This window comes from Rhipicephalus microplus, chromosome 3 (genome assembly GCF_043290135.1).
Source record: "Rhipicephalus microplus isolate Deutch F79 chromosome 3, USDA_Rmic, whole genome shotgun sequence".
Classification (NCBI taxonomy): Eukaryota; Metazoa; Arthropoda; class Arachnida; order Ixodida; family Ixodidae; genus Rhipicephalus; species Rhipicephalus microplus.
Genome location: NC_134702.1, coordinates 97,884,209 through 97,899,278, shown reverse-complemented (window position 1 = coordinate 97,899,278; position 15,070 = coordinate 97,884,209). Strand labels below are relative to the sequence as shown.

The window sequence follows — 15,070 nt, the reverse complement described above, 5'->3', positions numbered from 1 at the left end:
TCTCACAACGCCGTACTTTCTTTTTCGTTTCGTTCCGGCCAGCGCGGGAGCAACCCGACTGCCGCTAGACTAAAGCAGAGCCGTTTGCCGGCCCGCAACAGAGTGCGGTCGTGTCAGTATCGCAAGCAAGAAGCATGCCTGCCGGATTCGCATCCAGTATCCTCGCCTGCGTCGCGTTCCTGCTCCTCACTCATCATGCAGCGCGAGGTAAGTCTCCGTCTGCTCCTTTGTACAGAAAGTCTACGCAACTGAACTTTAACGCATACGTTCCGTACCGAGCAATGAAATGTTACTTTTATCGTTGCACGAAAGCGATGTGCAGTGCGTGAAGACCGACGAAAGCGTTGTCGTGAAAACTGACTTTCACGAAATCGTGTCGTTTACGGTCACAAAGCTTTGATTTTTTTTTTTTTTGAAACCTGAAAGTGGCGGGAAAAGCTACTGGACGATGCGTTACTTGCAAAATTGACTGCGTTTGCTGTAAATCATTCTCCTTTCGCTTATGATTATCCACTGGGAAAAAGTGTTCTGAAGTTTGCAGCCGTACATTCAGTGGACTGTCCACTCTATATGCAACGATTTTCACATCCTCAATATACATTTCCTATGAACGTGCACATAGTTAATGCACACACACATTAAACTGAACATTTAGTGTATATTATGTAGAGCTTACAGGGGACAATTATAGAGGCCATCACGGAACCCGCTGCGGAAAACCGCGCGTATCTGGGTAACGATAGTATTGCTGAAGTCTCCCAGCCGTCACGGACTACCAAAGTGACGTGGAGATCGCTACAGTTTTTGAAATCGACAGGCCTTAGTGATCGAGTTGGGGATGTAATTAATGAGCACACGTGTTCCACGCCGATAGCGATTTCCTGCCTCTTACTTCCCTTCATCATTTAATGTATTTCCCCCTGAGTACTCTAGCGAACCTGACGCTGGTCTGGTTTACTACCCCGCCTTTCCTGTGTTTAGAACAAATGTTCGGCGATTTACAGTACGTGGTGTACTCAACTATGGGAGTGCAATTAGCCGTCCCAGTGCGCGCTCATTGCGCGATTCGTCTTATCAAACAGGAAAGCTTGTTTGGAAAAAGTTGTTAACGATTTAGAGTACTTGATACTCTACTAAGGGAGAGCAAGAAGTCGTCCCGTGGACCCCACATTTCATGAAGCTGTGTCGCCCTCACCAATCAAAATAATCTTATTCAAAAAGATCACCGGCTATGCAACCAAGTTGAAACATGTTGTCTCGGTGTTTATAACAGGTTTTATCTGGATATCTCATTTAAGTCTTTCTTAGTTACTGGCTACATAACTCCAAAGTTCTTAATTATATGATGTTTGCCACACGTGTGTTTCACTCTTTATGTTGAGCAGAACATTCGTAAGAAGTGGAATATATGCCCGATTTCATTGGCACATATGTTTTTCGCTCGCAAATTACTTATGTTTGGGGAACCAGTGCTGAGGTTCGTATTTCCAAACGCTCCTCGACTCCAAACTCGACCTCAAGGGATCCTTCAGACTTTTCGCGCTGCCGCAATCGCCATGTGAAACCGTCCTCAAGGATCCCTTGATGTCGAGCTCAAGTCGAGGAGCGTTTGTGAATACGAGCCTAAGGCTTGCCAAGTTTCTGTGGCACGAATGCTCTGGAAGCTTTTGCGCACACAGTACGGACGAGTTTTGGTTTCCTCTACAACTTTGTCGTAAGACGCTAACGCTTTTAGAACGCTGTTAACATTAGTGAGGTCACAATAACGTCTCGGCAGAAAGCTGACCTAAAATAAATATGAACAGTACAACACCCATTTACTTTGATGTGCTGTACTTGGTTTCTCACTACAAGGAGCTTACTCATCACTCCAGAGCGTATTACTGATCCAATTACTTTACTCTTCCTTAAGGAGTACCATGTACCGGGTATATTTCCTTTATTTTAACCAACATTTTAAAATATTACGAGTGAATGTACTTCATCTTACATGGTAATTCAAATGTCCACATGTATCCCGGCTGCGGCGACTGCATTTCCGATGGAGGCGGAAATGTTGTAGGCCCGTGTGCTCAGACTTGGGTGCACGTTAAAGAACCCCAGGTGGTCGAAATTGCCGGAGCCCTCCACTACGGCGTCTCTCAGAATCATATGGTGGTTTTGGGACGTTAAACCCCACATATCAATCAATCAATGAATCAATCAATCAATGAATCAATCAATCAATCAATCATTCAATCAATCGAATGCCCACATGTAGTTATAATAATAATTGTTAGGATTTAACGTCTGTTAACGTATAGGAAAAAATGTTATTTGCACTGTTCTGCGCGTAATTAAACTTGTAATAATTGATCTTGGGTCACTGAAACCAATAAAAGTTTGTAGACCGTCTTTGAAATGGTCTAGTCGAGCGTAGAAAACTTAGTTGTACAAGATGTGCGAACATGCATTACTCCTTTGTAGGGCCCTTCGAAAGTGAATCTAGCACACTAACCCACTCTATAATGACAAAATATTATATTGTACTTTCTTCATATGTCATGGTTATCGCCCTGTGGACGTCACCACATTCTGCATTTCGTGCACAAGCACTTAATGATAGTGCCATGCTTTATCCCATGCGTTCTTAATGCTTTTTTTTTTTTTTTTTTTGCAGCCGTGCCAACTACCACGCTTGGGCCACCGACGGATGGCGACGTCCATCCACACCACGACAGCGTCGGCAGCAGCGAAGGTGAGTGTCTGGAAACGGGCGCGCGCTCGCGCTTTTTTTTTTTTTTTCTTTTTGCCCACCACCCTGCACCCATCGCCCCGTGACACACGATGTCACAAAACAAGTCAAGGTGACCGTGGCTTCATCTCCTCCTGGTTTTCATTAACATTGGGCCAAACAAAGAAGCAAGCCTTCGGAAATTCTCTTCCTTTGTCCCTCAGTTGACGTAATTAAAAAGCTGGCCTCTATCGGTGAAGCCATCGACAAGAAAAGCTGGGAAGCCATGGCTTTCGCTCGTCGAGACACGTTCTCGTGCGACATCATGATTGACTTTAACATGAATATATGTTGCGTACCATTCGTATGCCTGTGAATCCGCCATACTGGTACAGTGCTTGCGGTATTCGGCTGCTGACCCGAAGGTCGCAGGTTTAATCCCCGACGCGATAGTCGCATGTCGGTTGAAATGAAATGCGAGATTTCCATGTACGTGCATGTACGTTGTACGTGCACACTGAAGACCGTTGGATCACCATATTTACGGAGCCCTGCACTAGGGCGTACCCCGTAAACCGTATAATACACAAAACCCCGAAAATTATTATTCTTAACGCTTGCGACATTACTTTTCATTCTTGTGTGAGTTTACTAGGAACACTCCTCACATCCACCCACCCACTCCACAAACACGTTACAAAGCAAGTAAGCCATAATTTGCACACATCCTCAGCCCGAACAGAAACAAAGGGCGTAGTTAAATACATGAATGCGCGTATTATCATCTAAACTTTTTTTTTTGATCACGGGGTCCCCCAACAATTGAAGCAAGTCATTCCCGTCACGAATGTCCCCCAACAAAGAACACCTCATGATACGAACGCTCGCCCAATACTTGAGCATAAGCTTGCGCAGCATGGTACCCAGTCACCCTCTGTCTTGTCAATTTGAGTGTATCCAGATTCGCTCAGCCAGGTTTGTCTATGGTAATTACAACTATAAAAGCAGCATTCCTTTAGTTAAACGACAACCTTGGCTGGAAAACCCTAGCCCAAAGCCGCTTAGCAACGAAATTCGAACTTTTTGTTTACCGTATTTACTCTTATCTCACTGGTATTAACAAACAATTGTAGCTTTTTCCCCCTCATTTAACCTTAGCGCGTTGTGGTCATGACTGTAAGGTACTTGAAACGCAATGTCGCACTAATGTGTTTTAATATTCATTTTTACGCACATCTCCATGCATTGGAACAGCCTTCTTAAAAGTATAGCTGATTAAGAAATGCATTCTCCCAGTTTCAGTTGTTTTTGCATTCAAATTTCCCGTGAGCTATAAACTAGCTGTTCCCCGCCTTTTGCTTGTGCTGTCTTTTAATTTTTCTTTCCTTCTCTTGATTAGATTGTGCGTGTAATATGTGTTGACACTTTTTCTTCATGCATACATCGCTTTGTTATTAGCTCGTTTTTTATTTTTGTATTTGTGTAAACATATGTTTTTGTACGTGACCATTTTCTTTTCATGTTACCCCCTGCAATAACGCCCTCGTGGCGCTGCAGGCACTTGTATAAATGAAATAAATAAATAAATAAATAAATAAAATGTCGACGCGGTTTATGTTACCATGAATATACAGTGTCTAGCATCGTAATAATTGTGTATCATAAATTCCGAGCCAGTACGTCAACGAGAACGTATTTGGTCGGTGTAGTTGAACTTTTTTTTTTTTTCAGCCAATTTCACGCTGCCAAAACTTTAGGGCACCGAAGTTCTTAGCGCTCGTATGTATGTGATTGGCTAGCGAGATCACGTGATGCCGTAAGTTTACAGATGATTTTAAATACGCACACTTACACATTTCGAGCATCATTAACATTACTTATCATGATCATCATCGTCACCACTTCTTTTGATTTATTTATTATACACCCCTCAGGTTACATGGCCTTCGCGACAGTTGAAGCAACAACAACAGCAACTTCTTCTTCTACTACTACTACTACTACTACTACTACTACTACTACTACTACTACTACTACTACTACTACTACTACTACGACCACCACCTATTGCTACAAATGTCTGGAGGAAACGCTTCAGTGATGTACGCGACAGCATTTGCATGTAATTCTTGTCATGAACAGACAGTCATATCCTTCAAACTATCTCACCAACCCATGACAATTTTGGTCTACATCATGCTAAGGAGGGGCGCACGAGAGCACGCTGACGTAGTCAACTAAGATAGATAGATAGATAGATAGATAGATAGATAGATAGATAGATAGATAGATAGATAGATAGATAGATAGATAGATAGATAGATAGATAGATAGATAGATAGATAGATAGATAGATAGATAGATAGATAGATAGATAGATAGATAGATAGATAGATAGATAGATAGATAGATAGATAGATAGATAGATAGATAGATAGATAGATAGATAGATAGATAGATAGATAGATAGATAGATAGATAGATAGATATTCTCGCCATTGATAAGGTCCGGGAAAGGCGACAGGCTTCGTGAACAAGTACAAAAGCATGTTGGAAACAGTCATTTACGAAAGTGAAGTGACCTCTCCCACATCGCTTCGTCTGACCACTCGCGACACTTTTACTTTCAACCGTCTACACCTTGGTCGTTGTTATTCCAACAGTTTCCGTTAGAGGTTCGTCCTGTCAAGCTCGGCGAAAACACACGAGCCTGGTCGATAGAGGAAAAGCGGGGAAAGGTAGATGAATGAAGCGCGTAAGTTTTTTTTTTTTTTTTTTTTTTTGCCTTTTCTGTTAAAGATTACGCCGATTTTCATAAATGAATTATTGGCCGTCGTTCAAATGCACGTGTTGAGTGAATGGACATACCGATGCCATAAACTTACTTCTGCTGGCAGGCAGGTGCAAGGATTCTCGAAAGTCGAAAGACGCTTAATAGCCAAAGTTTTCGTAGCCAGGAATTGAAAGGCGCGTTGCGGTTATGTTTATGCAGTGGCGTGCAATTCGCCTCTCCTCGCTCATGCTCGAACACACCGGCCCAAGACGCAAAGAATTAGGGGGAAAATGTTTTCCAAACTTCCGGTTTCTCTATAAGTTATTCCATGAACTCCTTCACGGCATTTCTTTTTGTGGAGGGGTAAGGAAAGAAATGCGATCAGTTGTATCAAAGGGAAGCCGCCGGAAGCTGCCGTCGAAGCCGCATGTATACACACAACACACCGTGGCCAAACCTGTTTCTCGGTGTTCGGTCCCAGCCTCGATTAAAGGTACAGTGAAGTCGCGTGTACCGCCGCACTGCACGGAACAAGTGAGACATTACGTAAATTCACATCCTCTCCTTCTCGACTACAAGCGTACCTGCTGAGAGAAAGATTCCTCGTTGAATTGCGTAAGCATTAGCTGATTCTCGCGGTGCTTTCCAGTCATTAGGCACTCTCCGCTCTTCTCCAGAAAATGAATAATCACTTCATCTTTTGTTGCAATCGTTTTTTGATTGCTACAGAACTTACAAAATTAGAGTAGGTAAAGGAGTGTAAACCATGACCTCTCCACAGCAAAATAATTAAAATGAAACAGAACAAAACAGATAATCGCTGCATTTACATCAGGCACCTGTGTTAAAACCAATCTAATTCGTATAAACTTCGATCCAGAAGAAGTAAACAACATATTTATGCCTAACTTCGCCTGTTATACAGTTCACGTTCGCATAGAGCAACTACCCATGAACCTCATTGTATAGTTTCTTCAGGTTGCTCTTCATCGGTACGTGGTTGTACTAGCTGGTGGAGACTATGACATATTTCAATGAAGTGATATAGATAGCAATGAATGTAGAGAAGACTGCGGATGAGGTGGCTTACGAGCACACGACGGGATGCATACGTACAGCCTCCACCGTGGCTCTGGCGCTTTCGGGAACCAGCAGACGTAGAACACGAGTACGAGATAGATAGATAGATAGATAGATAGATAGATAGATAGATAGATAGATAGATAGATAGATAGATAGATAGATAGATAGATAGATAGATAGATAGATAGATAGATAGATAGATAGATAGATAGATAGATAGATAGATAGATAGATAGATAGATAGATAGATAGATAGATAGATAGATAGATAGATAGATAGATAGATAGATAGATAGATAGATAGATAGATAGATAGATAGATAGATAGATAGATAGATAGATAGATAGATAGATAGATAGATAGATAGATAGATAGATAGATAGATAGATAGATAGATAGATAGATAGATAGATAGATAGATAGATAGATAGATAGATAGATAGATATTCACTCAAATATCCATCTTCAGCAAGTCGTTCGGACAAAGTAGACGTCCCGCCTTCCTCTTCGTCGCTTACCGAGCCTCAGTGAGTTTGCAAGCTCGCATAAATCAAGCAAGTACTGAGCCTGCAAAACAAATAATTCCCCTGTGAACTCATTTCAGTTTCTTTCTTACTTAACAAATTAAACATGTTCAACGACTACAATAAAGTAAATGAGCAATAGCGTAGACGCGAATACGATTTAGGGCGTTTGACGACGCTATGTATACCTGTCGGTAGGAGCCTGTGCTCTCTCGTATTGTCTTGCAAGTTCCGTAACTCCAAAGCGTTTATTTCCCGCGCTGCAGCTCTCCTTGGAGACTTCTTTTTCCATTTCCTCCTTCTTTGTCCACGCGCTCGTGCCTCGAGAGCGCCTTTTGATAAATGACCGCTAGCCGTTTCGAGACAATCCAAAAGAAAAAAAGAAACGAGCCGGCCGCTATTATAACTCTGAGCGTTCCTCATTACGGGTGCTGCAGCGGGCGCAGATACGACCACCGCGGAGCACCGAGAAAGCCGCGGTGTGGCCAAATAATACAGAGAGAGAGAGACAAAGGGCGATGAAGAGAAGGTAAGGGTGAGGGGGGCCTCTTCGGCAGGGGCCGCAAGGTCAGGTTCATTGCTGAAGAAAGCAGCAACCTGCGTTGCTGTTTTCTTTCTCTCTCTCTCTCTTTCTCTCCCGCCTTTTTCTTCGGCGTCAGTATGCCGGCTGAGTATACCCTTACCGGAGAGCCGCCGTCGGCGACAACGCTGGGACCAAATTGCGGGCGCAATTAAACGCCGATCCCATGTCCTTGTTATACGTTACTTTCACGTAGACGATGCAACCCGATGCAACACTACCGTGTATTACCTGATGTACCGTGTATCCGGACGGGTGGCCTGAACCCGGAGGCTCCACCGATTTGTCCGTTCCCCGCAGAGCTGATCGGGCGAAGTAGTCGCGTAACACACTAGCACATGATCAATAGTACTACTGTTACTATTAGTAGTAGTACTAGTAGTAGTAGTAGTAGTAGTAGTAGTAGAAGTAGTAATAGCACTAAGAATAATAATGATAATATTAGCAACAACAAGAGCAATAAAGGCCGTATATTTCGTTCATAACGGTAAACCAGTCGCTTCCTCCAATTATACAATTCTGGAAAGAGAATTTTTGTTCATTCAGAAGAGCACCGCGACGACATCCTATTCTCATGAGCTGAAGCTTGCTCGTAGTAACGAATTCTTTACGAAAACGACAAAGACTTAAATTTTGAGAAACTAACGTCATTATGCATGGGCGCCTTCTTAGCGTATCGGGGGAACAAAGCCACCGCGTGATTTTTCAACAGCAAACCGGACAGTCTCAAGCATAAATATTTGCCGAATACGCATATATGTCGTCTGGCTGTCGGATTTTCTGTCCTCCGTACCTTATATATATATATATATATATATATATATATATATATATATATATATATATATATATATATATATATATATATATATATATATATATATATATATATATATATATATATACTCCCAAGAGTATACGCCCGAAACGCAGCTTATGTATATCAGGCTTAGCTGAAACCTCCTCTCCCCTCCTCCCTAACATTCTGTAACTGCCTAGCCAAGCCATATTTCCGGCCCAGCATCAAAGTACGGTATCTTAATCCCTCCACTTTCTCTCGGCCACGCGCCGCTAAAGGAACACGCCTTTGCAGACTCTTCCGGTAAGAAAGTGCAAGTCTAAAAATGCAACACAACGCCATAATCTGCCGTTGAACCCTCCCATACACCGCACACTACCGGCAGCGCCCTCCAGTGCGCCATCCGGCTGTCTCTGCAGCGATCATCTTGGAAGCGACTCAACGCCGACGTCAGTGAACAAATTGTCGGTGGGGCAATTAGGCCTAAACGGTGACCGTCCTTCTTCACCGCCCATTTACTTTCACGAGTGGCCGTGCTCATGGCGTGCGGCCGTCGTGACAATAATGACCTTCCCGCTTCTTTCGGGGACGATGTGTGGCCCTGCGGTGTGTAACAACTCTAGAAAAGGCAGCGACCGGCGGGCCTTTCGATGCTCCATTTATCTTCCTCGGTTGAAGCATTCCCCGCTTATGAAAAGTTCGTCCTACATGTTTCGGGGTAGCCACCTTTCTTTCAGTCTTGAACTTGTCTTCGTTCGGAATTTTCTTCTCGAAAAAATCCACGAGCGTTTCATTTGCATGTTCAGGTTACGGTCAGGTGCATGGACATTTTTTTAGTTATTTTTATGGTGCTTAGAATTAATCGCTGTTGAATGGGGGAATTCCTTAGAGATCATCCAGCCATGTCGAGAATTCCTCCACCGTTCGTTGCCTCAGTTTCTCCATCCGTGGAGGAACTCTTCAAGATGCTGAGCTTTCCTAAGGTGTCAACAAGAGTTCACGTGATGTTATATTCGATGTTACATTCTCGTTGGAAAAATAACTATCTGTTGCGCACTAAAACCCTCACTGTCCTGTCACAATAACCTGCATCTGTGCATTATTGAGTACCATGGTTTCACCCATGCTGCTCTACATAAGTCACAATATCTTGGCGGGCTAGACCAATAATCCTTGTTTTGTGTCTCATCTTCCCCCAAGTATGCTTGAGAAACTTGCTTTGTGTCAGAGGAGAAGGCAGCTGGGGAGATCAACCTAAGACGTGCCCTACACTGAGAGGAAAGAAGAGAAACTTCGACACGTCACACGAGCACTTATATACCACCGTGAGCTTCAAACCTCCGTCGTCGTCTTCTATTACGGAATGTGAACCATGACAAAACTCTGTGCTGCCTTCACAACACTGCAACTACATGCAAGCCACAGTACAAAGCCACTTCCCGCCTCCCACCCCTTCGTGCCCTAACTTCTCTTCTTGTGTTTACTTTGGATGTTATAATATACAAACACCTTGTATAATATCCACCACTTTTTATGCCCTAATTGTCACAGTAGTCTTCTATGGAGCTTTGAAGGCTTCATGTTCGCCATCATACTCCCCCTCCGAGTGGTTAATATGCGTGACTCAGCGAAATTGCGCTGCCGAGACAGTGACGTCAGCCTCTGTGTTACCGCGCAAAAATCCAAAAAGTAGCAGCTCTATCTGTGTAATGAAAAGGCCCATACACAGCTTCTCTGATTTAATAAATGTTTGGTCGTTTTAGAATTCGACAAAATACTGGAATTCTATCCTGTCAAAAACAGCACCACGAGTGCTATAGCCCGTGTGTCTTGCTCCTTCCATATTGTCGCATCTCACGTGATGCGACATGGTCTATTCCTATCGGGGACACTAGATTATGCACATCTAATATTGTGTGCCCCCTAAGTGCAAATTTATGGGTAAGCATTGTTCGTACCATACACGGTACAAGTCTGCCAAAAGTAGTCATGACCACGAGTACTGTTCCATGCAAATCTGAATGTCATTCTGCAAGACAGTGAAATTCGAATATGCCCAGCTCGCAAATGTTCTTCCTTGACTGGTATGTACATGGCTTAAACATCCAGCTTTGCCTGCAATGAAACTCTCGGCAACCACGAACTAATGGCAGAACAAAGAAAGTAATCGAGTTCCCCGCTTGTCGAGATCGTTCTTTCATCCCTTATGCTCAGTAACTTTCACGAATGAAGAGCGTGCAGTGAAGACATAAGCACACTCCCAACGTCCAGCCCGCCTGGCGTGACCCACGACACTGCTAGTCGAGAAAATTGCTTTACTCCAGCAGTGCACACGCCGGTTTTGATAGTTGAAACAAGAATCGGGACACGTACGTTCCCTTATAACCACCAGACGCCGCAATCTCGATTCCTCGGCCACAGCGATTACTGCACCTCGCACAGACGTGGTATGCGCCTGAGAACACGGCATAACTATCTACGACATAATACACACCCGGAGCGTATACCTTTCGCTCGTTTTCACCTCGTGCGAGACAGCGGCCAAGCTTATGCGGGCGTGTGTATGTATGTAGTGGCGCCCATTATGAGAGTAACCTGCCGGCCAGGTATATAGTTATGAGCGCCGAACGAAATTGCGTGCTCGTTCGCTCGTCTGCGTAGAGCGTTTGCATTACTTGTTTTTTTTTTTTAGCCGAGTGTGTACGAAGTCAGGCGCACGAGCAAAACCCGCACCATGGCTGGCACATCGCTTCGTCAAGGGCACATTCTCGGGTTATCGTCGCCACAGACGGCGCGACGACACCGCTGGTCAAACCCTCGCACACGGCAGCGTTGCTGCAGCCAGATGGGGTGAAGTCACGTATTTCGAAAGTGTTTCTTTGTTGTTATCGCTCTCTCTCTTTCAAGGGCACGCCCCAGCTCTCTGGGCTTCCCTACCAGGTCCAGCCGTGGCGAACATCGTCTAGATGCACAGCATTCTCGGCAGTTCTCTGCCTCGGCTCTTCGGTTGAGCGTTTGGGCGCGGTCGCTATTAAACTGTTGCACGTTAGGTGTCAAAACGTGCGCTTCTGCGTCCACATAACCATGCGGGGGGCCATCCCAGCTACGGTTCGTGCTTAGAATGGTTTATGACCCAGCAGGTGGTCATTTCGTCACCTTTCTTCCAGTCAACGCAACCCCCGAGAAAAAAGCAAGGGGGAGTTGGAGAATGCATATATACGATGAGTCAACCGCTCTCATCCTGTTTCTATTCACTTTTCTTTAGGATGGTGGTGTGGAAGGAGTTCTCCACGGAGACGCTGGCAAAATTGTGTTTGCCAACGCACTGACGTCGATGGCGCGCGGGGCGCACAGCCTTGAGACTGTGCAAACAAAAGCAGTTAAACGCTCTGAAAAATGAGGCCCATTTTGACTGCCACATCGATTCGCAGAGTGCCGAGCGCCCTTTCACGCCAGGTACTCATCGCTTTTAGTCTGAACGGAGGCTATTAAGCGTACGTGACGTGAATGCATAAGTAACCCTCGTTCTTCGCTTGTGTCTCATTCTTACCTGAAGCGGAGTTCCAGGTACAAGCATCCACTGAGCAGGAACTTGTGCGCATCGGTGCGTAAACTTGCAATCCCTAATGTCCCTCGCCTATATAAACGTAAGCCGGCCACAACGTTTGGATGGTGAGTGCCTGTGGCAAAAAATAAAAGTTGCGCTATGCGGTGTAATAAACTTGATTAATGAATCAGTTGGATAATAACATAGAAAAAGTGTTACCGGATCCTTTTTGAGAATAGTAGTTTCGCCTTTTATTGGTTTTTGCAACGTTTTCGCATAGCCAGTGATGTTAAGCGACGAGGATATCAATTCAGCACACTCTTGAGGCGGTTCCAGTTTCAGAGGGAAGCAAAATGCCTTGACGTTGTATTTTTAAAGCGCGATTGTTGCAAAGTTGACAGCGCCATGTTTTGTAACTTCTCATTTAGATATGTCTTCCAGTAAAGACACGTGGGGGTACATTTTACAGTATAATGAATGCACTACGATGAACTGCGATGCACTACCACGTTAGCCTCTAAGTGCGCTTCTTGTGAAACAGATTAAGGGAAAGGGGGCCGTCAAAGCGTTTATAATGGACACGAGAGTGCAAATGCGGTCGTATAGCGTGAGCAGTAGCCATGCGAAAATATACGGGACTTTCCGTGTATGTTTCTTTTTTTTTTGCCCCGTCGTGGTGGTCTAGTGGCTAAGGTACTCGGCTGCTGACCCGCAGGTCACGGGTTCGTATCCCGGCTGCTGCGGCTGCATTTCCGATGGAGGCGGAAATGTCGTAGGCCCGTGTGCTCAGATTTGGGTGCATGTGGTCGAAATTTCCGAAGCCCTTGACTACGGCGTCTCTCATAATCATATGGTGGTTTTGGGACGTTAAACCCCACATATCATCATGTTTTTTTATTTATCATTTTCTGTGTATTTTGCCGGAAAAAACATTAATTCATTCCTTATCCGCGTTTAGTTTGTGCCAGCCACCCCCCCCCCCCCCTCCCCCAGTGTTCCGAGCCACACAGGCTCATAAATAGTGTTCCACACTCGCCGCCATGGCTACAGATGGCGCTGACTGACACTCCCACGTTTCAATTCACATATAAACCCAATAAAGTGGCTGGAGTGGGGGGGGGGGGGGATAGCCGCCGTGATAGCTTAGTGGAAGAGCATCGAACGCGTTATTCGAAGGACGTAAGTTCGATTCCTGCTCACGGCGAGTAATTTTTTCACCCACTTTCCTTTCTTCTTATTTATTACATTGGTTCTAATAACTTCCCCTATACACTCCTTGGTAGTATTGTCTGTTAGATCTCATTAATATTGTTGTCTCTAAACACGGTAAAACGAGCCTTTAGGTATACTCTTCTTTCCCTTATATATATATACCAAGTCTGATTCTGTTATTCGAGAAGCCTCTAAGGTTTCATCGTCCGAAAGGCAAACGGCGTGTGTGAGGCAGCAAAGATGCGTTTGCCCTTCAAGCATTCCGTCCACGTACGGCGGCAAAACAGCCGAGGCGTAGCGACGATAAAAACTGCGGCGCGGCTGCTCGTTCACACGAATAGTACGCACATACTCGGCGAGGTAGACTTTTTTTTTGTTCGAAGACCCGCGAGGAGTACGCGCTGAGGAGCCGCTCGCAGACTTGACTTTTAAATGAGAGCCCCGTGGTCCTCCCTTCCTGTTCTTACGTTGTTTTCGTTGGCCGCCTGCAAGTTTACGGGTGCGGGCGTAACTTTACCCCGAGGCTGCTGGGATGCCCCGAGTGCGCGACTACTTTAGGACACCGACAAGAGAAAGAGTATGGCATTAAGAAAAAAAAACCGTTCATTTTGTGGACCTTGCTCGAATGTCCCGCACGCTGGAATGGACTCAGTACCTCTCTCTTTTTTCTTCTCTTTTTCTCTTCCCTCCTCTCTGGCTATCTCATCTTTATATTCCACCCCGCCGTGGTGGTCTAGTGGCTAACGTACTCGGCTTCTGGCCCGCAGGTCGCGGGATGAAATTCCGACTGCGGCGGCTACATTTTCGGTGGAGGGGAGAATGATGTAGGCTCGTGTGCTCAGATTTGGGCGCACGTTAAAGAACCCCAGGCGGTCGAAATTTCCGGAGCCCTCCACTACGGCGTCTCTCATAATCATATGGTAGTTTTGGGACGTGAAACTCGACATATCACTCAATCTCCTTTAAATTCTTCTTTGCTAATCCCCAGTGTAGAGTAGCCAACCAGAAGTGTTTCAGGTTAACGTCCCTGCCTTCTTCTTTTCTTCTGTTTCCTTTCTTTCTTGTCTAATTTTTCTTGGTTGACGTGAATAATGAGTGACTTGTTAAACTGATTTACTCTAAACGTATTCTTTGATTGATCGAATTATTTTCCCGAACAAGGCATCATTCTCTTCATGACCGTTCTCTCGGAGTGGGTTGCGCCAAGTGACAGGAACTACCAGTAAAGCGACCTCGTTCGAAAGAGAGAGTGGCAGATCATATATTAAGCCATAGCGAAGGCACTTGTCCCATTATCGCGATGTTTGATCGAACAGGCATGTAAAATCGTAATGCGGAAGTTGATGTGCAATTTATTTATGCGAGTATCAAGCAAGACATAGCGAAAGGGAGATAAGACTTTATTGCGGTTGAGGGGTTAACCAACGTGCCAGCCTCAGTACAGGTCACTTTTCTTAGAGAGAGCGCCTGATGATGGTTATCCGATGCATACACTATTATTTGACCACAGTTACTCACTTTTCCCAAAGCTTTTTTCTTCTTTTCATTCCTTGACTCCAAATGAAAGTGGCCGCAAAAAAAAATTCCACCAAGAAACACATCAGTGTATAGGCTAGATAAGAATCATGAACGAGGAATAAAGTCATGAAAACACTGCACTTCCAACAAGCTGGCGGTGGGAGATGGAGTAGGTTTAAAGTTACGTCTTAGAGTAGATAACGTTGAGAATGACATATCTATCTCGCGATGATATATCGAGGCGGCTACGAAAGCTCGCGTCTAATCTCTCGAAGAATGCCATAAGGAAGCGCAGTGCGGTTTTGCACGGCACTTACGGA

The 15,070-nt window shown here is 44.7% G+C and overlaps 1 protein-coding gene across 1 annotated transcript in view; it reads left to right on the top strand.

The window, feature by feature from the left end:
- Nucleotides 1-15,070, top strand: part of LOC119159744 (agrin) — a 33,200-nt gene continuing 18,130 nt past the window's right edge. The window contains exons 1-2 of the mRNA XM_075890034.1: nucleotides 1-207; nucleotides 2,660-2,737. Of these exons, the coding sequence (XP_075746149.1) occupies nucleotides 135-207; nucleotides 2,660-2,737 (151 nt within the window). The 5' untranslated portion in view covers nucleotides 1-134. The remainder of the gene's footprint in view (nucleotides 208-2,659; nucleotides 2,738-15,070) is intronic.